Source organism: Orcinus orca, chromosome 11 (assembly GCF_937001465.1).
Source record: "Orcinus orca chromosome 11, mOrcOrc1.1, whole genome shotgun sequence".
NCBI lineage: Eukaryota > Metazoa > Chordata > Mammalia > Artiodactyla > Delphinidae > Orcinus > Orcinus orca.
Window position 1 is genome coordinate 16,909,062 of NC_064569.1, and position 25,133 is coordinate 16,934,194.

General features: G+C 35.4%; 1 protein-coding gene across 2 annotated transcripts in view; it reads left to right on the forward strand.

Moving 5' to 3' along the window:
- Positions 1 to 25,133, forward strand: part of LOC101288814 (solute carrier organic anion transporter family member 1B3) — a 58,656-nt gene that overhangs the window by 26,047 nt on the left and 7,476 nt on the right. The window contains exons 5-13 of one of the 2 annotated variants that reach the window (XM_049693839.1): positions 1,963 to 1,995; positions 5,395 to 5,516; positions 6,787 to 6,933; positions 7,119 to 7,217; positions 9,568 to 9,804; positions 12,976 to 13,140; positions 14,517 to 14,712; positions 18,092 to 18,257; positions 20,444 to 20,628. In XM_049693839.1, the coding sequence (XP_049549796.1) occupies positions 1,963 to 1,995; positions 5,395 to 5,516; positions 6,787 to 6,933; positions 7,119 to 7,217; positions 9,568 to 9,804; positions 12,976 to 13,140; positions 14,517 to 14,712; positions 18,092 to 18,257; positions 20,444 to 20,628 (1,350 nt within the window). The remainder of the gene's footprint in view (positions 1 to 1,962; positions 1,996 to 5,394; positions 5,517 to 6,786; positions 6,934 to 7,118; positions 7,218 to 9,567; positions 9,805 to 12,975; positions 13,141 to 14,516; positions 14,713 to 18,091; positions 18,258 to 20,443; positions 20,629 to 25,133) is intronic. The other variant, XM_004270936.4, reaches the window with a different exon arrangement.

Consider the following 25,133-nt stretch of genomic DNA (forward strand, 5'->3'; position numbering starts at 1 on the left):
GATAAGAGCTTATTGTTTACATAAAAAATTGTAGCCAACCCAGCCCTTGACTGGCCTTGACTTCACGGTCTAAATTGTGGCAATGTTGTTCCTTGCAACAGGATAGAAGGGAAGAAGAATAAGAAGAAACAGAATGCACACAGGCTGAGACTTAAGAAATATTTTCAGAAGCATAACCCTTCTACCAACTTCACATTAGCCAGAACTTTGTTACACCTCACATTCAGATAGAAAGTCATTGAGAAAAATAGACCTTACTTCAGGTGTCCCCTTCCCAGCTAAAGATCCCAGGTTCTGTTACCATAGAAGGAAAGAAGAATGGATATTGAGAGCCAATGAGCAGTTTCTGCTAAAGATATCAATTACTTACTCATTATCAACGCCAACAGCCATGCCTTTTGGTTACTATATTAATTACTCTATTTGACCCTCATAAGTTCTTTCTTCTTCCTGGTGCTGTTCCTTCTTATTTTCATCATATTACTCTCTCTTGATTTATTTCCTCCTTTTGGCTTCTCCATCATGCCCATCTTTTCCTTCTGCTACTGACACCATAAGGTCAGTATTGCCTAAGCTCCCTCTTCAATCTTCTTCACTTTTCATTCTACATGATTTGTGTGGAGTACATGCATTAAATGCAACTATCACTGTACACAGTGAGTTTATCTTATACTCAAGATCTATATAACCAACCACCTCATGGGTATCTCCAACCTAACATCCTACAAACATTTTGCATCCATATATTCAGAACAGAATTCATCCCTGTGCCATCACCAGCTCAGATTTTTCACATTCACTCTTTCAGCAATGATTCATTTAGCCACAGAGGAACTCAAACTAAAGTCAAGGGTCTCATCCTAGACTTATTCTTTACTTCAATACACATGACCAAATCTTGCTTATTCTGCCTGCTATCTGTCATAGTTGTTGCCCTTAACCTGATAGAGGATTCTATCATCTCTGGCCTGGACTTTTTGCCTCCCAACTCCACTTCATTCTAACTCATATTCTATACTACAGTATTGATTTAAAAAATAAGAATCTAATTTTTTTACTACCACTTAAAACTCCCAATATCCTAGAGCAGTATTTTTCTTTATTTTTGATATTTATTTATTTTGGCTGCACCAGGTCTTACTTGCGGCATGTGGACTTCTTAGCTGCAGCATGCAGGATCTAGTTCCCCCACCAGGGATTAAACCCAGGCCACCTGCCCTGGGAGCTCAGACTCTGATCCACTGGACCACCAGGAAAGTCCCGTATCCTAGAGCAGGATTTTTCAAACTTCAGATCCTGAACCACTCATGGACCAAGAAATCAATTAAGATTATTAAGACCAACAATTTTTGGATAGGATAGGATAGGATAGAATAGAATAGAAGAAAACACAATGAGAGTGGGGATAAATATTATTCTGTGAAACTTTTGTTTTGGTTGTACATAAATTTGTGTGTGTGTGGATATCCATGTATTGTGATTGTGATGCAAAATATATTTCTCATTGTTAGTAACAAAGTATTGAAAGCCTTTTGCCTATGAATTACTATCTAGGTTCATTTGCATATCTAAGCTCATTTGCATATACAGGTCACTCACTGATTTGGTCCTTGACTATCTTCCTAGCTTTATTTTACACTGCTTCCAATGACTGAGGACCACACTCTAGGCCAAATGTGCCATAATATGTCATAGCTTTGTTCATAGTGTTTCTACAGCTTTGAATGATTTTCTTTGTCTATTAAACTATCCATCTTCAAGACACATCTCATATGGAATCCTCACTGTGAAGTCTTCTCTAATCCACATCTTTCCAAACCTGCAAGCCAAGCTGATAATCCCTTTTTCCTTTACGAAAACTCAGGACCTGGTATATTAACCTTATCATATCTTTGATTGTATATGTTTACCTTAGGGGGTGTAAGATGTTTTAAGTAAAAAAACCGTGTGTTTTATTTCTAGTGATTTGGAGCTGAGCATAATGCCTGGCATAGAGTAAGTTGCCCTCAGACTTCACAGGGTACCTTAGTATTTTTAATTTATATATTTTATTGAAGTATAATGGACAATTTATATTAGTATCAGGTGTACAACATAGTGATTCATTATTTTTATAGATTATACTCCATTTATAGTTATAAAATTTTGGCTATATTCCCTGTGCTGTACATCTTTGTATCTTATTTCTTTTTTTAACATCTTTATTGGAATATAATTGCTTTACAATGGGATGTTAGTTTCTGCTTTATAACAAAGTGAAGCAGCTATACATATACATATATCCCCATATCTCCTGTCTCTTGTGTTTCCCTCTCATCCTCCCTATCCCACTCCGCTAGGTGGTCACAAAGCACCGAGCTGATCTCCCTGTGCTATGCGGCTGCTTCCCACTAGCTATCTATTTTACATTTGGTAGGGTATATATGTCCATGCCACTCTCTCACTTCGTCCCAGCTTACCCTTCCCCCTCCCTGTGTCCTCAAGTCCATTCTCTATGTCTGCGTCTTTATTCCTGTCCTGCCCCTAGGTTCTTCAGAACCTTTTTTTTAGATTCCATATACATGTGTTAACATACAGTATTTGTTTTTCTCTTTCTGACTTACTTCACTTTGTATGACAGACTCTAGGTCCATCCACCTCACTACAAATAACTCAATTTTGTTTCTTTTTATGGCTGAGTAGTATTCCATTGTATATATGTGCCACATCTTCTTTATCCATTCATCTGTTGATGGACACGTAGGTTGCATCCATATCCTGATTATTGTAAGTAGAGCTGCAATGAACATTTTGGTACATGACTCTTTTTCAGTTATGGTTTTCTCAGGGCATATGCCCAGTAGTGGGATTGCTGGGTCATATGGTAGTTCTATTTTTAGTTTTTTAAGGAACCTCCATACTGTTCTCCATAGTGGCTGTATCAATTTACATTCCCACCAACAGTGCAAGAGGGTTCCCTTTTCTCTACACCCTCTCCAACATTTATTGTTGGTAGATTTTTTGATGATGGCCATTCTGACTGGAGTGAGGTGATACCTCATTGTAGTTTTGATTTGCATTTCTCTAATGATTAGTGATGTTGAGCATTCTTTCATGTGTTTGTTGGCAGTCTGTATATCTTCTTTGGAGAAATGTCTATTTAGGTCTTCTGCCCATTTCTGGATTCGGTTGCTTTTTTCACATTGAGTTGCATGAGCTGCTTGTACATTTTGGAGATTAATCCTTTGTCAGTTGCTTCATTTGCAAATATTTTCTCCCATTCTGAGGGTTGTCTTTTCGTCTTGTTTATGGTTTCCTTTGCTGTGCAAAAGCTTTGAAGTTTCATTAGGTCCGATTTGCTTATTTTTGTTTTTATTTCCATTTCTCTAGGAGGTGGGTCCAAAAGGATCTTGCTGTGATTTATGTCCTAGAGTGTTCTGCCTATGTTTTCCTCTAAGAGTTTTATAGTGTCTGGCCTTACATTTATGTCTTTATTCCATTTTGAGTTTATTTTTGTGTATGGTGTTAGGGAGTGTTATAATTTCATTCTTTTACATGTAGCTGTCCAGTTATCCCAGCATGACTTATTGAAGAGGCTGTCTTTTCTCCATTGTATATTCTTGCCTCCTTTATCAAAAATAAGGTGACCATATGTGCATGGGTTTATCTCTGGGCTTTCTATCCTGTTCCTTTGATCTATATTTCTGTTTTTGTGCCAGTACCATACTGTCTTGATTACTGTAGTTTGTAGTATAGGAGCCTGATTCCTCCAGCTCCCTTTTTCTTTCTCAAGATTGCTTTGGCTATTCAGTGTCTTTTGTGTTTCCATACAAATTGTGAATTTTTTTGTGCTAGTACTGTGAAAAATGCCATTGGTAATTTGATTAGGATTGCATTGAATCTGTAGATTACTTCGGTAGTATAGTCATTTTCACAGTGTTGATTCTTCCAATCCAAGAACATAGTATATCTCTCCATCTGTATCATCTTTAATTTCTTTCATTAGTGTCTTATAGTTTTCTGCATGCACATCTTTTTTCTCCTTAGGTAGATTTATTCCTAGGTATTTTATTCTTTTTGTTGCAATGGTAAATGGGAGTGTTTCCTTAATTTCTCTTTCTGATTTTTCATCATTAGTGTATAGGAATGCAAGAGATTTCTGTGCATTAATTTTGTATCCTGCAACTTTACCAGATTCATTGATTAGCTCTAGTAGTTTTCTGGTAGCATCTTTAGGATTCTCTATGTTTAGTATCATGCATCTGCAAACAGTGACAGCTTTACTTCTTCTTTTCTGATTTGGATTCCTTTTATTTCTTTTTCTTCTCTAATGGCTGTGGCTAAAACTGTGCTCTCTTCCATGGCTCTGAAGCTTCCCTCCCACCCTCTGTCTCTGCCAGTGAAGGGGCTTCCTAGTGTGTGGAAACTTTTCCTCCTTCACAGCTCTTTCCCAGAGGTGCATGTCCTGTCCCTATTCTTTTGTCTCTGTTTTTTATTTTGCCCTACCCAGGTACGTGGGGAGTTTCTTGCCTTTTGGGAAGTCTGAGGTCTTCTGCCAGTGTTCAGTAGGTGTTCTGTAGGAGTTGTTCCACATGTAGTTGTTTTTCTGATGTACCTGTGGGGAGGAAGGTGATCTCCGCATCTTACTCCTCCATCATCTTTAAGGTCTCCTTCCTTATTTTATACCTAGTAGTTTGTACCTCTTAACTGCCCTTACCCTATATTCCCCCCTTCCCCCACTCCTCTTCTCACCAGTAACCACTAGTTTGTTCTCTGTACCTGTGAGTCTGTTTGTGTTTTGTTATATTTGTTCTTTTTTTTTTTTTTAGATTTCACATGTAAGTGAAAATATACAGTATTTGTCTTTCTCTGCCTGACTTATTTTACTAAGCTTAATACCTTTCAGTCCATTCATGTATTTTTAAATATCAGCATTTGTCCCTATTCTAGGTCCATTCTATTGTTCCTATTAAGTGCTTCCTTATCAAATTCAAATGGATTAGAACTTTTTAAACTAAGTTTTGAAGAGTCAGGCATATGACTGTGTGTGATTATAAATTGATTTTGAAATTTTAGATTGTAACCATCTTTGAAGATAATTCAAAAGATTGATAAATACAGTTAGCAGTTTTTTAAAAGCATGAAACCAAGATATTTCATATGTTGCCCAGAATATAAGCACTGCTAGGATGAGAGCAACATGGTACTCCACCTTGCCTGGGGAGTACTGCATTATATTTCTTAGTGAACGCTCCCATTTCACTGTTACCCATCACCACTCCTAAAATATAAGCTGGGAAACTGACAGAGTATCCTGATAATTTGGAGAAGAGAATGGTGCAAATAAAGGGGAAGATTCCGCTGTATTTCTGGGAAAAGTGAAAATGCTCAGTAAATATAGTGATGTTCTTACAGTTACAGGTATTCTAAAGACACCCCTATTAATCCATCAGAGAATTCAACATCAAGCTTATCAACTTGTTTGATTAATCAAAATTTGTTACTCAATAGAACATCACTGGAGATATTGGGAAAAGGTAAGAATTGAACTGGCACTAGTGAATATTAGTGTCACTAATAAATATTCTAAAATTTAACAATTTAATTACATCGTTAAAAAACGATTGTGGGGGCTTCCCTGGTGGCGCAGTGGTTGAGAGTCCGCCTGCCGATGCAGGGGACACGGGTTCGTGCCCTGGTCCGGGAGGATCCCACATGCCGTGGAGCGGCTGGGCCCGTGAGCCATGGCCGCTGAGCCTGCGCGTCTGGAGCCTGTGCTCCGCAACGGGAGAGGCCACAACAGTGAGAGGCCCGCGTACCGCAAAAAAAAAAAAAAAAAAAAGATTGTGATATCCATTAGCAAAATTGATTTAAAAGACAAATAGGAAAAACATTTGCATCTTATATATGTAAGACAAAAATCATAGTGTTAATATATATTATATATAAAGATCTTCTAGAAGTAATAAGAAAACAGGAATATTTTGATATGAAATTGGCAAAGAATATATGCAATTAATATACAGAAAAGGAAGTGGTATAAATATGTTAAAACAATTTTACTCTTTAAGAAAAATTCAACTTCTTACACCAATTCAAGATTTTTTACCTATTATAACACAAATCATAAGTTTTAATTATAAATTATAGTACTAGTTAAAGATTTTCCTACCTACTAGATAGGAAAGATTAAAAATAAAAAGAAATGAGGTAGAGGATAAAGACACATTTTATGTATTATGGGGAGTGTATAAATTTCTCTTTTGGAGGTTAATTTTCAATATGGTAAAGAACAAAAATATGCACAACTGCTTAAATCAGCAATTCTACTTTTATTGCTTTATCTTAAGGAAATAATCAGGAATGTGCAGAAGGATTTATTTATCATTATAGCCATGGCATCCCTGTTTAACAGAATGAAAAATTAGAAATATTGTGTGAGTACATAGAAAAAATTGATTAAATAAATGATGAAACTTATTCAGCACACTATTATGCAGTCATTAAAATCCTGATATGAGAACATAAAGAATATTATGCATATTTTTATGTTCACTAAAAATGTGAAAGATATAAACAAACATTAGAAGTGGTACTCTGTGTGTGGAGGGATGGCAGATAATTTTTACTTGTTTTCTTTGTGCTTTTCTGTATTGTCAAATTTTGTAACGTGACTATAAATCACTTTATAATTAGAAAAAAGCAAAAAAATTCTTAAATGGAATAATTAAATGGTTAAGTTAGTTGACTTTTCAAAAGGAATGCTAAAATTAATGTTTAAGATAAAACACTCTCTTGTCTATGTAGGTTGGGAAAAGGAATCTGGGTCACATATGTGGATATATATTCTATTGGGTAATATGCTTCGTGGAATTGGGGAAACGCCCATAACACCCTTGGGGATTTCTTACATCGATGATTTTGCTAAAGAAGGACATTCTTCTTTTTATTTAGGTAATGTACAGAAAATATTAGATTTTATGGTTACTTTCCCTGGGTGTACCTTGAAATAACAGTGCTCCTAAACTCATTCTTTTACTTTAAAAATTACTTAGAGAAATATATTGTATTACTTTAAAAAACTGAATAAGAACCATGTATTATTGGCATTTGATAAAAATGTTTTGTAATATTTTCAGGTAATTTGTTTGCAGTAACAATGATTGGTCCAATCATTGGCTTTTTACTCCTATCTCTGTTTTCTAAAATGTATGTGGATGTTGGATACGTAGATCTGAGTAAGTACAATCAGAACAAGGTAACATGATAATGCTTTTCAAGTACCTGACACCATTCTTTCAAATAACTGAATTCACTCTTTCAGTGGCCCTTTGCTGACTAATTGTCAAAAGTTACAAATAGGTAATGTGTTAATAACTAGAATAAAAATAAACTTCAGCTCCTATCTACATCAGGCTTTTACAACTAAGCACAAAATAAAAAAATTTAACAAACTTAAGATTACTTCACCCCAAATAATTGCAGGTCTCTCAATGTGCCTACTAATGTCACTTCCCCACATTTACCCTCTCTCCCGTCTCGATTTGCATAGTTCTTAAAGTCTTTTCCAATATGTGGCTCCTCTTCAGAGATGCCTTACTTCACCATCTCCTACTGGCCCCAAGTTAAATGTCCCTATTAATCACCAAGAGCATGCCTTTATTGTAGCCTTTGTCACAATAAGCCATAAATATTTGTGCCACTGATCTTCCATCTCTTTTAGAACATAACAGTATGATATCTGTCTTAACATATAAGTAATTAGTGTTTAGAAATAAACAAATCTGATTTTCTATTTCACCAGGACTACATAGAGTAGACATCACAGCAGACCAACAATAACCACAATCTGAAAGTATTTTAATATAAAGCTAAAACGTGGACCTGATGGAATGTGTTATGTCTTCTATTTTGGATGTGTGAATTAGAGTAGGTTCACATTCCAAGTGTTTCTACTCGATCATTTCCAGCTTCATCCTTGTTTTTATCACTAAGCACCCAGAAATAAATGGTTAAAGTCCTTAGAATGATAGATTTGTAACCTCTTTTCTATAGTCAGAAATCACTACTCAACAGTATTTAGGTCCATGGTGATCCCATTTCTAGCACTGAACGTCTAGACCTTATTATATCTTCTCTTAATTCAGTTATGGGTATGATGTAAATGTATTGTGAAGTACATTTTGGCAAACTCCAATGCCAAAGGAGCCAACGAGATAACATAAGTGAATAAAGAGTGTTCGGTGTGGCGGTTAAACTTGGAAGAATCGTTGGTGGTGAACTGCCCTCTGTACACACCTGAAAGTGCATATACTGCTCAGCCTCAACCTATTCTTTTCATGAAGAAATTTGGATCCAGCATTGACTAAATCTTCTGATTGGTTTTCAAGAAAATCCTGGAATCCAGATTTTCATGTGGAAGTTTTCAATTTTTAAAACAATGTGTGAACAAAAGAAAACACTTTGGCAGGCTATGTCTAGCCAGGTTATGACCTCTAGTTCCTATGTGTACACCAGGGATAGAACACAAAAAAATGTTATCAAAATGACACTTCTGATGGATGATGAATAAGTACTTAGCATGTAGATGGAGTCACTGATTTTATCAATCATTTCTGCAGTCTGTCAGAGTTGCTGATTATGGAATAATATGAACATGTAAATCAATTTTAAACTCAGAGCTGTATATATTTGAAAAACACTTCAATAAATAGAATTAACAATTTATTTCTATATATCAAGTCAATGTTTTCTCACATTAAAGAGTTTTCTTATAGATCAAAGAGTAACAACACCATTATTGTGCTTCAAACATCTATGGTGTGTGTGTGTGTGTGTGTGTGTGTGTGTGTGTGTGTGTGTGTGTGTGTGTGAGATGCTTTCTTATTAGAATGTTTATATTTATAAATTTAAATATATATTGAAACTTTATATTTACTGAAACAGCTCATTTATACTTGTTTAGATATAGCACATACATGGCACTCACACAGCTTTAAAGGGAAATATTATTGAAATAAAATGGTTAAATTATCCCTAAAATTTAGAGTCTAAATTTTAAACTCAGATTTTCATTATACGTATATCTTCACCATTATCATCCTCTGTGCTGTCAAGGAGTTGGAAATGCAGGTTCTAGGGGGAAAAACCCCACTACTGGCTCTGAGAATTTCTTGCGAAGTGCTGTAAATTTCATTGGTTTCTTGACCTCAGGAGATGGTGCCAATAGAAGTTTTCAGACAATGAGTATCATGCTTTCCATAAATGGCCCTTAAATAGTTTGCAGGCTTCAACTGTTCAATGGTGGCTGCTGTTGTCATGTCACCAGAAAAGCCACCAAGTTCACACAGGCTCAGGCAATGACAACAATGTCATGACTGACTCCTGGACAACAGCAATTGTAAGATGTCATGACTTACACTTATTTCAAAGATAAAAAGTGTGAAAAAAAGAAAAGAGTGTCTCAGAATTGATGAAACATCATTTACTTTCTTCATCTATGGAGGACAGCAATTACTACAATTATTACCTGAAATTTTTACATTTCAAAATAATTTTTGACTGGCTTCTTCTAATTCTTTATTCTAGGCACTATCAGAATAACTCCTAAGGACTCTCGTTGGGTTGGTGCGTGGTGGCTTGGTTTCCTTGTGGCTGGACTAATATCCATTATTTCTTCTATACCATTCTTTTTCTTGCCCCCAAATTTGGATAAACCAAGGAAAGAAAAAAAAGCCTCAGTATCTTTGCCTGTGCAAAATGAGGAAAAGAGTCAAATGGCTCATTTGACCAAGCAGGGGCAAAATGTTAGTGAAACTGTAGCTGGTAAGTATTTCACATTCACAGTCAATTTGGAATTGTTAATCCCAGTGAAAGGGAGGGGTGAATATTCCAAAATAATAAGTCATACTCAAGTCATCTAAATAAAGTTCGATTTCTTCTTTACTAAATTTGGCTAAATTATTCTTCTAAGTTCCTACTAAAATTTGTAAATATTTTCTGAACACATATCAACTCTGAAGGGAAGGGGATTAGGCTTGTGATCTTTAGCAGGGAGAAACCAATCAAAGGCTAAAAATATCTGTTATTTGTAAACCAAAGAGTATATATTCATTTCCAAATTACATAGTACAAACTATGAGGATTAAAACGTCTTTCTCTTTCTTCCTTCCTTCCTTCCTTCCTTCCTTCCTTCCTCCCTCCCTCCCTCCCTCCTGTCCTTCCTCCCTCCCTCCCTCTCTCTCTCTTTCCTTTCTCTTTCTTTCTCTCTTTCTTTCTTTCTTTCTTTCTTTTCTTTCTTTCTTTCTTTCTTTCCTTCCTTCCTTCCTTCCTTCCTTCTTTCCTTTCACAAATAGTACCAGGAAGCATACTACGCCCTGGTAATAGAATATTGCCTCTGTTTTCCAAGTATTTACAATATAATGGGGTTGTACCGAAAAATATATAGACAATTGCCATATAGTGCCTATATAAACAATTATGAGTGCCTATAAATTGGGCAACTTAACTATTCTTAGGTGGAGACAAGGAGTATGGAGAAGGAAATCAGAGGAAGTTTCTCTCTAGATAGAGTAAGATTATTTTCTTGGTAATTATATAGAAAAAATTGCTTACCTAAATATTAAAAAATGAAGTACAAGCAACAGTAGTAGTTAAGGTTATTGTAGTCAGTCATGTGAATAAGAGCCCTCCACCATTTGATAGTGCCCTTCCTTTCAAACATAAGCCCCGAGGGCTAATGGAGAACAATTTAGGAGCAGTAATTTGGGGAACGATCCAGTGGCAGTCAGAGCAAGATAGTGGAAACGATGTTAATAGTGCAGTTTTCAGATTGCACAGAAATGGCAGAATAGTAAGAGTCAAAGCAGAGCAATGCCTGAACCCTTGACAACCTTTTCAAGTTGAAGTTGAAGTCACATTAGAGCTTGTCAGGTGGAGCCCAATTTCTCCCTCTCATCAGTTCTTCCCCTCACTCCTTTTATTGTTACTTTCTCCTCTCCATCACTCTAATCCGAACGCAATGGGGTGACTTGTATTGACTCATGAGAGAAGACTTAAATTTTCAGTCACATTGGTAGCTTGAAAGGCCATGATGGGAGAAGTTACCACCATTTATTACCGAAATTGGGAAATACTCAAATCAATGTTGTTTTCCCAAGAATCAGTTGTTAAACATTTACCAGCACACCACTGATTTAGGAGTCTTTGAAATTTAACATGCACACTAAAAATGCACACTAAAACATGCACACTAAAAATACCATTCCAATAAATTTTCATTTGCTATGCTATTTTCACACTGCAGCAAATTAAATCCATAAAAAGTAGCGGATTATCTAAAAATAAGGAACGTGGTGACTGTGAGCCTCCCCAAAATGGAGAGGATAATGAAGATGCAAAATAGGGCAATTGTAAACATCATCTGTGTTATCAACTGTGTTTGTAAGATAGTGACCAAAATAAGATAGTAAAGAGGTTCTTAATTATGTGCTATTAGGAATGGATGAAATAACTAAGAACATTTAGTCAGAAAATAATATATCTAATTTGAATAGAAACAAGACTAGTTGGTTAGAAAGAAATAAAGATATCAGTTCATTACAAAAAAAAATTGTGAACAAGGAGAGTTGTCCAAAAATGAGCAATTTCTTTCTGAGATAGTCAGCTTAATGAGTTGTTTATTGATTTGTTTATTGAGGATATATAGTGGATCATGATTGTGTAGAAGTTCAGATGACATCCACGTTCTCACTAACCTCAAAAATTCAATGATTTGGTGAGCCCATATACCCCATTTCTTTTGATCAAACATCACAACTCACTTAGAATGCCTCACAAGTCAATTGTCCTTCCTGATTGGAGAGTCCCATGGAGAGAAGTTTAGCATTTTGACCTAACAATTTAAAATGTTATTTATTCCTGCTATACATTTCCTTACATCTTCTTTTTTCGCCTTCTATGCCCTTTGCCCTAATCTTTTTTCTTGTTATTATAAGCAGATGAAACTATTTCTTAGTTACCATTGGATAGAAGGTTTGGTTCTAACCATATCTAATGGAAACCTTTAGAGATCTACAGCAAAAGATCTTTCAAAGTCCACACCATCCAAAACTCAGTAACCATATCTGGTTCTGTCTTGCTAGACTCTGATACTTCCCACTGTTTTTCTAAGTGGTTTCTTCCACTTTTAACTCCCATTACAGCTGGTTAACCTGGTGATCATAGACCCAAATTACATAATTCTTGCTAGGTACAGAAGTTATGGATTTGTTACACACCTGTTTGTAGGCATGTGTTTTTTGTCCTACTGTTATCATAATGTCACTTGAGACACAATATGTCGTTAAGAAAGCTGATGGATAATACTGCCAGATTTACTGAGGCAGTATTTTATGGTAGAAAAGCTATATACCAGGAAACAAGAGATCTGAATCCTGGTACTAAATTGACCTTTATGATTTTTGAAACTTAGTCTTCTTATTTCTGTGAGTTTTGGATTATACTATCTTTAAGATAAATTTCCAGTTAATAATTATATTATTAATATAAGGATTATATTATTAAGTGCTAATAAAAAAGAGACATGGCATTTCATTCACTTTTGTTTCTTGAGTGCCTAGCATATTGCCTAGTACCCAATTAAAAACCAAACGTTTGTTAAATGAATGAATAAATGAACTAATGATGTTTACAGTTGTATGGTAGAATGCTAAGAATAACCAAATATGAGGCGAACAAAGCACTGACTAAAACAGCATGTATGTTTGATCCCATTTTGGAGTAAAATGAACTAATTAAATAAATATTAATGCACATATGGAAAAAATTGAAATAATTTTTTTTAAAAACTGTCAGTAGGATTGCAGGGTATTCTGACTTTCTGTGCTATATATTTATGGAATTTTAAATCTTATATAAATTATATTTACAAGATTAAGATATTAATATATATGTAAGCTGCATTATAATATTTTCTTTCTTTTTATGTTTTTATAGGTTTTTTCCAGTCCTTGAAAAACATCCTTACCAATCCCCTGTATGTTATAACATTAGTTTTGACACTGCTACAAGCCAGCAGCCATATTGGAATTATTACTTATGTCTTCAAATATGTAGAACAGCAGTATGGCCAGTCAGCATCTGAGACTAGCATTTTGTTTGGTAAGACCTGTTTATGTTTGCTTGATAAATGCTATGCTACTGAGTCACTGAGCTCCAAGTGACATTTTGTTGTGAAGGCAATTTCACATTTTATTAAATATAATTTTCATTTATTTTTTTCAAATTTTATCAAATCGATGGGTCTTGTGATATCATCATTTTTCTGCATTTGAATAACACCTCATGTTAATTTTGAGGAGATGAATTCCTGAAGTGACATTATGAATGACATGTGACATGTGAAGTGACATGTGAATGGAACATGTAGATATGATATCTGCATAACTGGATCTTATAATCTAGTGCTGAGCTTCTGAGGCAAATCCTTTTGTAATATAATTATGATACTTCTATCCTTCATGGACTTTGAATCAGGACCCAGATACTTACAAAAAATAGGACATTGATGTTTCCAGGAGAAAAATCAATTTAAACACATCATTGGTATCTATATAATTCCACACAAATCTCGTATTTTAGAGAGGTTTTTTGCTGCAGTATCTGTTTCCAATGACACATGGAGACTTCTTTATGAAGGAAAGGTTTTCTCATATTATTCTTTCCCTACCCCCTGTATAATATAAGATTCTTAAGAGCAGTAGAATACCTAGTACATGGCCCAGCACATTGTAGAAACCCAATATTTGATAAGTTAAGCTGAATTTATCAAGTGATATATGAATAGGTCATAAGTAAACAAGAAAAATATAATTCTGTAGGATGTGCTTATTGAACTTAAGATAAAAGTTAAAACTGTAAATTTAACTCCTAATAAAGTTCTCAGCCTAATTTTTTTGTTAGAGGGATCTTCATCTTTAATCAATCTTGGAAGACAATGAAATGGAAAAGTTATAAGAGGAATCAACTATTTTTAACATCACATATAGACCTGTTTATCATCTTAGGGTATGTGTGTGTTTAGATGAAAAAAGAAGAGATATTAATTTAAGTGTTCAATTCTAAAGTACTGGGCAAATTTGTAGTAAGTTTTTAAGGATGGGAACTCTTCATTTTAAGGAAATGCAAAGGATTTTAGATGGCAGGATAAAAGTCTCAGAGTCAGGAAGATGATATTTTGTTGTTGTTTTCCGGGAGGGGACAAAAAGCACCTTATAAAAACCATATGTTCAGACATACAGATATTCTTAGTCACTGACTTTTGCTACTGAGGAAACTAAAACTTCAGCATTGGCAGGAAGAAATTATTTTTATCTCCCCCACATGGTGCACTGACCCTCTACCTCCATCCTGGACTGCCAGCCTTCTATTTAAGAAGTAACAAGATAGGATGATTTTGGTTGATATACAGTGTTTCATGTGTAAAGACATTCAGAATAACCATATTTATATAATTACATTTTTTCTCTTACTTCTAGGATTCATAACCATACCAACTTTTGCATCTGGAGTGTTTACAGGAGGATATATCATTAAAAAATTCAAATTTACCTTGGTTGGAATTGCGAAATTTTCATTTTGTAGCCATATGTTGTCCTTCCTATTTCACCTATTAAATTTTGCGCTAATCTGTGAAAACAAATCAGTTGCTGGACTAACCTTGACTTATGATGGGTTTGTATATATATATCAATATACCAATAGCACAATATATAAACCATCCAATGTAAAAGAAAGTAAGGCAAACAAGGCAGATGGCAATTTTACTAAACTTTTAACTCAGAGAAATTTCAATTTACAAATTCTTAAAACGTTCATTTCTTAAGATCTCAAAAAGTTCTTTTTTTTCCTTCCTTAAAGAAAAGCCATATAGTTTGTAATAGTAATAGTTATTATTTATGGGGTGCTTACAATGAGTGATGGGTACTTTTATCCCCATTTTATAGATAAGGAAAGCAAGGCTTAGAAAGATACACAGATTACATATCTAACAATGTTAAGATTCTGACTCATATTTGAAGGTTTTGACTCCAAAACTCTTAATCCTAACCACTATGATCTTGGGTGAATCATGAGAGAAATATAAATGACATTTTCCAAAAGTGACCGAACAATCTTTATCTGCAGTTAATTTTGATGTTTAACAATTATCTTTATAAGAAAACCAGTACACTGCACTCAATTCTCCTTTTTTGCAAGCTAATTCTGTTTCTTCTGGTATTGTCATCATTAGCAGTAGAATTGATAAATACTCTATACATAATGGCATATTAGACCTAGAAAGCTTTTACTTTTCATTATTATCACGCATTGTGCAGTATACCTAGTACTACAGTCTCTACCCCAAATCAAGGGCAAGATTCCTGTGCAGATTTCTCATCATCTCCTGAATACAGCCAACAATTTAAGTTTAGGAATGTTCACGTTCAAGCAACAAGCAAAGATCCTTGGATCACAGTTTAGTAACCAGACTCCTTAGCACTGCTTATTGTTGGCTTTGGGCTTTGAAACTCTGGGTCTTATGAGGTGTCAATTTGAACCTGTCGAATCTTCCCACATTTGCTTACCTAAACATCATCCTATTCTTGGAGGCTTGCCAACTTAATCTTGAATTATCTCCCCATTCCCTCCTAATCCTGTTTGTTGTTGAATATTCCTATTGACCACCACTCACTCTGGTATATCAAAATACAGAGTACCTAGAACATTGAACTTTAGAGGGAAGAGAATCCTGGAGATTATGCAGCCCGACCTTCTAATACCCTCTTCCTTTGTTAGTTGAGACCCGGAGAAACTGTGGCTTGTTTGAAGTCATACAGTGACTCCAGAACGATGCTACTTCACAGCACAAGCATACAGGCTTTAACCTAAAGCCAGTTCCCTGAAACAAGCACAGTAACTGTGCTATCTATTCAAAAGAAGGCAGCTAGAGTTCTATGGGCTTTTTTCATTCAATAAAATTTCACTGAGTGCCTCCTTAAAGGTCAAAAAATTTATAGGATACCTCAGTGCCCTCATGGAACTCATAGTCTAAGTGATGGCTATTAAAGAATCAATATATTTAGCATTTATGAAATGTTAGTCACTGGGGTAAGTTTTTAGAGTATGAATTACTGTAGAGGTTCTCAGAATGTGGTCTGAGAATCTACAGGGGTCCCTGAGACTTTTGCAGATGGTCAACAAATTCTAAACTATTTTCATATTAATACCAAGATAGTATTTTTCTTTTTCATTCTCATTTTCTAATGAGTATATAGTGATATTTTTTTTTCATTTTTATTTTATATTGGAGCATAGTTGAGTAACAATGTCGTGTTAGTTTCAGGTGTACAGCAAAGTGATTTAGTTATACATATATATGTATTTATTCTTTTTCAAATTCTTTTCCCATTTAGGTTATTACAGAGTATTGAACAGACTTCCCTGTGCTTGTACAGAGATATTTTCTAAGGCTACAAGATATGTGATGATAATATCAGCCTGTTGGCTAAGGATGTGTGTGCTTGCACATTCTCATGTACTAAATTTTTCTTATTATTAATCTCTAGTAGAGTATGTATGTCAATAAGTAGAACCCACTTGAACAAAAAACCCTTGGGGTCCTCAGTACTTTTCAAGAATTGACAGGCTGCTGGAAACAGAAAGTTTGAGAACAGCTAAATTAACTTTTTTCCAAAAAAAATTCTATGAGGATTTATGACTTACAAATGGCAAATCTAATTTTAGAAAGAGTAGTCACATTGCTGTGAAGTGGCAGACCTAATGTGAACACAGGACTGTCTGATTGCAATGTCCGGACTGAGTCATTAATCATTATGATAAATCACTCCCTGTCCATCGTGTGTCCCCAAGCAGGATTAGGTATTAGATGCTTTCAGTAAAATCATTGATTACAGAATTTCTGAATCTACCTTCTTCTTTCTTCATGAAAATTACTTTCTCATTCAAAGATAATTTATCAAGATTTTTACCAAAAAAAAAATAATTTTAAAAATCTATAAGCAGAAAATTAATTATATGAATAATCCATTTAATAATTTTAGCCATATTATAAGATTATATTTTATAAATACAACGATGTTTCACAGTAAATCATTATAAACTTTGTTATGGTTTCCTTAAAAAAACATATGAAGTTTTTCTAGTCTTCCTCAACTGATTCTATTATTCTTTTTTTTTTTTTTTTTTTTTTTGCGGTACGCGGGCCTCTCACTACTGTGGCCTCTCTCGTTGCGGAGCACAGGCTCCGGACGCGCACGCTCAACGGCCATGGCTCACGGGCCCAACCGCTCCGCGGCATGTGGGATCTTCCCAGACCGGGGCACGAACCCGTGTCCCCTGCATCGGCAGGCGGACTCTCAACCACTGCGCCACCAGGGAAGCCTGATTCTATTATTCTTGATTTTTAAAAATTGATCCTTAAGGATTCTGCTTTGACCACGTTGAATCCTTTCCTTGTGTAGTTAAAATATAGATTTAAAAATTCAAACTAGTTAATTAACATTCACAGATTCATGAGACTTTACAGTGAGCTGGGAAGAACCTTAGTCTAATGCCATTACCCTACTGAACAGAAACCAATTCTTAGAAAACTGAAGTGATTTTTAAGGAATTTTTTGACAGAATCACAAAGACCTCTTGTCTATGTCTTACCTATCCTCTTTGGTTTCTTTTTTATGTTTTATTTTCTCTACATCATAAATCATGTCTGGGTAAAGATAAAGGGTGAAAAAGTTAATAAGCACTAAAAATAAACTTTGCCATTTTGGACAAGCAAAATATCTCTATTTAATTTAAAGACAACCCTTTCCCTTATTTCTCATCTCCTTTTCGTCTCTCCTCCTTCTTTTCCTTTCCCTCCCCTTCTCTTTTTGTCCTCCTCCTTCCTCCCTCTCCCCTCCTCCTCCTGCTTCTTCTTCTCCTTCTTCTTCTTCTCCTTCTCCTTCTTCTTCTTCTCCTTCTCCTTCCTCTTCTCCTTCCTCTTCTCCTTCCTCTTCTTCTTCTTTCTTCTTCTTTTCTCTCTTTCTGATATATGTCTATCATATATTTCCAGAAATAATCCAGTGGCATCTCATATAAATGTACCACTTTCTTATTGCAACTCTGACTGCAATTGTGATCAAAGTCAATGGGAACCACTCTGTGGAGACAATGGAATAACTTACATATCACCTTGTTTAGCAGGATGCAAATCTTCAAGTGGCAGTAAAAAGTCTGTTGTGAGTATTATTTTTTACTTTCTTCTCCTTAATCAAAACTGCAGATTTGATTTAACTTACTTAAACTTTGATAATTACTTACCAAATGTTTCTACAACTAAGGTCACCAGTAAAAAGATAGAAAAAGATTCCCATTATTGCCTGTCATTGTGATGGCTGTGATGCGTAAACAAAGCCTCACATAAAATCCTGCTTGAGACACAAACAGGTTTTTCTGTTGCTTGAATTCTCATGAGATTACTCCCACCTTTTCTTCTTGCGTTTATAAGACTATGACCTTTTGAAATTTAAAAACATTTATGATTTCTAGGAAGCACCTCATTTGACTAAAGGATATGATTTCCATTAGGTTGGAAGTACTTTACCCTTCAGATGCTAGGGGAAAATCCTGAGCCAACCCCTTGTCAATCTAGGTGCCTTTTCAGGACAACCATCTATATGCAATCTTGCATATAGATTCTGGAGAGTTTATCTTGAGGCTCAATACCATTTTGACTTTCCAAGAAATTAATCAAGGCTTCATGCTCACTTGACTGTCCAATTTTTGGCTTCCAATTTTGATTTTTTTCAAGGTTGGCACTTTTCCTACACAGGATAACTTAATATTCTGCTTACCTATTGCTAACATCTCCCATAGAAGTGCCACTGTCTTCTTCACTCAAAATATCCCCTTCCATGCAAATTATGAGTTTTCCCCAATCCCCCAAGTAACTTCCAATAGCTGGGCATCAGATATGGTGTTCTCTATTCTACTTCCAATCCACTGAATAACTCACAAAGTTGGGGACCCACTTCCTGGGCCCTTTTCCTATCACCAATATTAGCAATATTATCAGCTATGATCATTGCTCTCTACCACATCCTCCTGTCTTTGATTTTCAAACTTTACCATCATTTTCTTGCCCATAGTCCTACTAACTGCATTAATGAAGGTCACTGAGAACTTTTTGAAGAACCTAGATTCTTTGAAGCTGAGTCATAAATTTGCACAAAAATGGCCCAAAGACTATACTTAAAAACCCATATCTCATATGCATGGCTATAGTGCCTTTCATTGAGAGTGCCCCGTTTAATCTATGGTCCCACCTTGTCCACGCGTGAAGGGCTGGAAGAGACATGATGTTAGAATCCTAAAGAGAGCTCTGTCTACTATGGAGACATCATCTTCTTAATACTTTACCATTTAGGGACCACTGCGGAGTTCTTTTACCAAATTCTTAGTAATAAGTCATCCCTTCTTAATCACTCAAAATAATGCCCTTTGTACTTAAGTTTTGTTTTATTGGCTGATAGGCTTGCTACATAAAGAATTTCTCCATACAATTCTTAGTAAAAAAAAAGGTAAAGCTTGGTCATCAGATAAGTATGAATTCAAATTCTTCCCCAGTTCCTCCTTCAGTAATTGGTCTTTAGCATTAATGGGTTCAAATTTCCCTTAAACCTTAGTTTAGCCTGGACTCAGAACAGAATTTATTAAAGCCATCTAGCTACATAAACTGCCTGCCAAATTAAATTTCTAAAATCATTTGTTCCTAAATTTTCTCCAGCTGTGTTCTAAGCTTTAGGGTATTCTGTTGTGTTGAACCGCTCTGGTAATGGCATCATCTATCCTATAATCTGTCATTATGCAATCAGATGTTGTATTTGCTGGCCAAAGTGGAATTCTAGCATCCGTGCCTGGTCCCTTCTGCCCTGGACTTTGCCCCATTCGAATGGGTGGTTCTCAACCCAGGTTTGACCCCTCCAAAACTACTATATTTTCTGGATTCCCTAGGCAATCCTACCCAGGGAGTGTCACTAACACTCTGTAGAGATTGTTAAAGAGAGTAAGTAGGTGTGCTATAGAAAATAAAAGTGAGTGGTAGAGAAATATTTAAACATTTTATATTGATGAGAAAATAATTTACAGAGTTTCAGACATTACTTTTTTTCTATTCTTTCCTAATTTTTAATTTAGGGATGTATGAAAAGTTAATAGTAAATTACATTTTCTTGTCTATAAAGGAATCCAGGAAACTATTTTGCCTTTCAATTCTTAAACAACTGTATTGTTAGAATGTTTTCTTTAAAAACTGTAAATATTTTAGCTTAGATGAGTGAGATGTCTTTAAATATAATAGAATATATTTATAGCCCAGTCATATTTTGTAAATATATTCTGTCATATTTCAAAAACTATTTTTCAGATGTTTCATAACTGTAGTTGTGTGGAAGTAAATGGTTTCCAGAGCAGAAATAACTCAATGAAGTTGGGTGAATGCCCCAAAAATGATCAATGTACAAGAAAATTTTATGTTTATATAGTAGTGCAAATATTTATCTTTTTTTCTTCTGCATTGGGAAGCACCTCAAATATCATGCTGGTTTTTAAGTGAGTATTACTTTTTAAAAGCATTTTTACATAGACTATAAACACACCTAATAATGTGCATATTTTTCCATAATATATTTGGAACCCCAATTCATATTTTGTTACATTTAAATTTTCTAAGAGTGCATTTTCTTAGGATTACTGTGATATTTCACTGCCATAATTAATAATAATTTTGCCTTGACCTTTGCCACTACAAAATCTAGATTCCGTACTTTCTCCTCTTAATGAGAATTTTAAGACAGAGACTGATCGACAACCGCCTCAATGTGAAAGAATCCCCGTTGTGATTCTAAAAGAACTTCTCATTTTGAGATGCCTTATACCCTGTTGGGCCTGTCAGAGTGAATCACCTATTGATTCCATTGAAAAAAAAAAATTGGGGAACCAGATCACATCATATAAACAGTCTATGATATTCCAAAGTTTTTAATCCTAGTTAAAAGAATGGCTTTTGACCTAGTCTCTCAAATACCCTCGTAGAGAAAAGAAAAATACATGAGCAATATTCGTTCTTTTCTCCACTGATTAGACAAATATTTAGACCACACTTGGTGAAGAATACTCCATGGTGAATAAAACAGATAAAGTACCTGTTCTTATACAGTTTAGAGTATAACAGGAAAGACTTATGTAAGGCAAATAAGCTTAAAAATAAACACGTAATTACAAACTGTCATTAGTACTACTAAGAAAAAAAGAGTGCTATTAAAGGGAATAAAAAGGAAAAACAAATTTAGGATTGAGGTGAGGAGCTGTGAGGAAGAGGACTCAGAAAATACTTCTCAAAAAACAGTGACACAATCTAAAGGTCTAGAGGGTATGTTAAAGTTAGCAAGTGAAGAACTTTACAGGGAGAGGGGCTATATGCCAATGCTTCAAGGCAGGAAAGAACTGATGTGTTTGAGGAGTGAACAGAAGCCAGTTGGTTGGAACATACTGAGTGAGACAGATGGCACAAGGTAAGACTGCAGGGTTAGGAAGGGAGTAGGTAATACAAGGCCTGTTGGTGAAGTTAATCATTCAATCACCTAAAAGTGAAAGCATGTAAAGACTTGCATGTAGGTATTAAAATATATATGTGTAAATATGGTGATCTGGGTTAACCTCTAGTTATACTTTTAAGACATAAGTAGTTAGCAACAGGTTCACGGTCAGCCAACAGCATGACTTAGAAGGGAAAGAAAACAAATATATTAATGTTTTTTAAAATGAGTATAAAGCTATAAACTGAGACTACAGTTGTTTAAATTCCACAATGACCCTTAAATCTTGTCAAATTATTTATACTAATTTATTCCACAGATAAAGCTCTACCTTACCATAAAATACTGTCTACTCAAAAGGAGAAGCTTTCCATATTTGCCAAATTACAGATTCATTAAATTACAGGAAGTTGTCTCAAAACTCCAAATTAGCTTGCATCTCAACAAATCTTGGCTTCTTAATTTAAAATTTTTCATGAGGAGAACGAGAATTTTAGAGAAAACTGTTACAATATTGATGATAATTTTATCTTAATAAGAAAGTGATAAGATCAACATTACCATTTATCAAAAACATTTATTGATTTCTCACCAACCTTCGATTTTATTGAAAGAGAACTTTTGTGAGGCAGACTGTGGAATAAAAATATAAACTTCAGTCTATTAATGATTCCCCAATGCTTACATCATAAGGCTATTATTAAAACTAGACTAAGCAGGAGTGTTGATATTTACACATTCAGTATATATGTTAGGCACGGTTCTAGGGGCCACGGATGGAACTGTGAACAAAAGTGATAAGGGCTCTCCTTTCATTAGCTTTCATTGGGGTGAGGGATGGGAGAGTGGATGGGTGTAGGAGAAGAAACAAATAAATAAGCATGTAAATACACAAAAAAAAGAAGTGTTAAGCATTAGGAAGAAAAAATCAGAGTAAAAATATAGAAAAGGTAATAAAATTTTAATGCTTGGAAATACAGATGACAGGAATGAGGAAGGAATTCTTGTACTATTCTTGCAACTTTTCTGCAAGAATAATTAATTTCAAAAACTTTTTTCGAAATAATTTCAAAAGCATTTTTTTACAACACTGTTTTAAAGAAATGGTAGTTTCAGACTGTTCCCTCCCAAGAATTTGAAAGCTCAACCAACTCTGTGAATCTTTAAAAATTGGACAGGAGTTATAGAAGACGACTCATCATAAGAGCCCCTTTCCTCTTAGTAAAAGCCACCCTCTCTGCAAGAATAGTTAAGTTGTGAAGAAATCCACATATTATAGAATAATTGAGGCTAAAGCTATGATCTGGATGTGCATGATAAACAACCTACTTCACTTCTACAAAGTGTGGTTAGTCTACCAAGTGCATTTCTGGGGCTTTTATTCAATCACCTGTCTGAGCCATTGAAAGAGATGGATCACCAAACTAGACCACGACATTCCATGAGCATCTGAACCTCCAGCCTCACTAGGTCAACGGCCTGCATCTCCAGTAAAATGCAATTAGCTAATCACCATGCATCCAAAAAAATTAAACATTAAGAAGCCTAACAGCCAAGTCTACAGTACATTGCTCAGGCCCTTGGCAGAGCCCTCCATCACTAAATGCTGGTGAGGAAGGAGGCGCACTTCATCTTCACTAACTAGGGTTTTAATTACCCTCTGTCTCTGTAAATCGCAATGGCAGGGTCTGCTTTAGGATCCCCATTCCACTGTCACCACAGCCTGACTTGATGTTCCCCCAGTGTGGGAAAGGGGAGACCATAGATGAGAATAACCTGATGAGGAAAAAAGAAAGGAAAAAAGAAAAGCAAAGAAAGAAGAGGGGGTGGAGAAGCAGTACTAATTCAGATACCTTCCATTGAAAGTCATTTGATGAGACCTGAATAAAGATTGAGGGTACAAATCATGCAGATATGAACAGGTGAAGAGCAATCCAGGGAAGGTAGCAGTGGAGGTAAAAGTCCTGAGGTGGAACATACTTGACATGTACAAGACCAGGAGGACTGTACGAAGAAGAAAGAGGTAAGAAATACAATGAGAGAGCAGGCATGGTGCAGAGAGCACAGACCCTATGGATCACAGTAAAGACTTTGGAGTTTACTCTCATTGTATTAAGAAGCCAGCAGAGAGATCTGAGCAGTAGAATTATACAACTATCTTATCCAATTAGAAGATCACTCTGGCTGTTGGGTGGAAAATATGTCTTTGGGAGGCTAGAACAGAATCAGGGGAAACAGAAGGCTACGAAAGGAGGTGCTTTTTGTGGAGAATCCATCCTGAGAAATGTTGATCAAAATACAGAGCTGATCACTATCAGATTGAGGTAGGACTCATGCTGCAGTGACCAATACTTTACATGATAAAAATGTGTGTGTGTGTTGAGAGTGTGCATGTAAGTATGAGCATGAGGGTCTGTAAGTGTGCATCCATGTGAATGTAGGAGTGTGTGTGATTGTCACTGTATATGTGTGTATGTGTGTTGTGTGTCATTATATCACATAAGTCTATCATTTCCACTGAGTTGTCTAAGATTTCAAGTTCCCTTTCAGGAAGATATTATCACTATCCCCAAGTCCGCTCAATTCTCCTACACACTAGCCCTCTCCCTGGGTAAAAATACAAGTTGATAACAAACATCTCAATTTTGCCTCTATTGCATCCAGCTTGTAAGCCAAATACACCCTTTAAAAAATCAACTGCAATGAAAAGTGACACTTCAGGCACTTGTCACAGAAAATTCAACCAGGAACAAACTGCATTCTCTCTCTTCCCAAAAGCCCTTTTAAGAAATCTGATATTTGAGAGAGACAGCTAACTGGACTAGTTAACTGTCATGGCTGATTCCCTCATGACAATTTCCTCAGGGAAGAACTCACCTCTTTGAATAACATGACCTCATCTACTTACTGGCATGGCTTCACTGCCCTCAAGGATAGTGTTTTGTGTCCTCAGCTCGGCTAGTGGAAGTGTCCCTGCCTTTTGCAAAAGCAGAGGAAAAACCCTTTCCATTCATTTTCTTTCTTAATACATAACTCTGCTGTGTTTAATTTTTATTATGCTATGTTTAATTTTTTATCCTGTTTACTTTTATAAGCTTTCTTGAATACTTTTGAGAATCTCACTCAAGGGTAGCTCTCCTACAAGGCTTAAAGGGCAATTTTGTGTAAAGAAAATTGAGGTTTAGAGGGCTAGCTTATTACATTGTATCCTCACAACACACAAGATAAGACTACTTAGCAGATAAGGAAACTGAGGCTAAGAGAGGTTGAATGACTTATCTAAGGCATTTAGTTACTATAAACATGATTTATCTCTTTATATCAATAACAAAGACTAGCATAGAGTCTCCTAGGAGGCACATGGCAAATGTTTGTTGAATGACTAAATTTACTTATCTCTGAACACATACAGTCATTCAAGAAAAAAAATAAACCTTTGTATCAGTTAATTCAATATTTCGGTAAAAACAGAACTTCTGAGCCACAGTCACCCTCTCCCATCTTGCCACTACAGTCAGA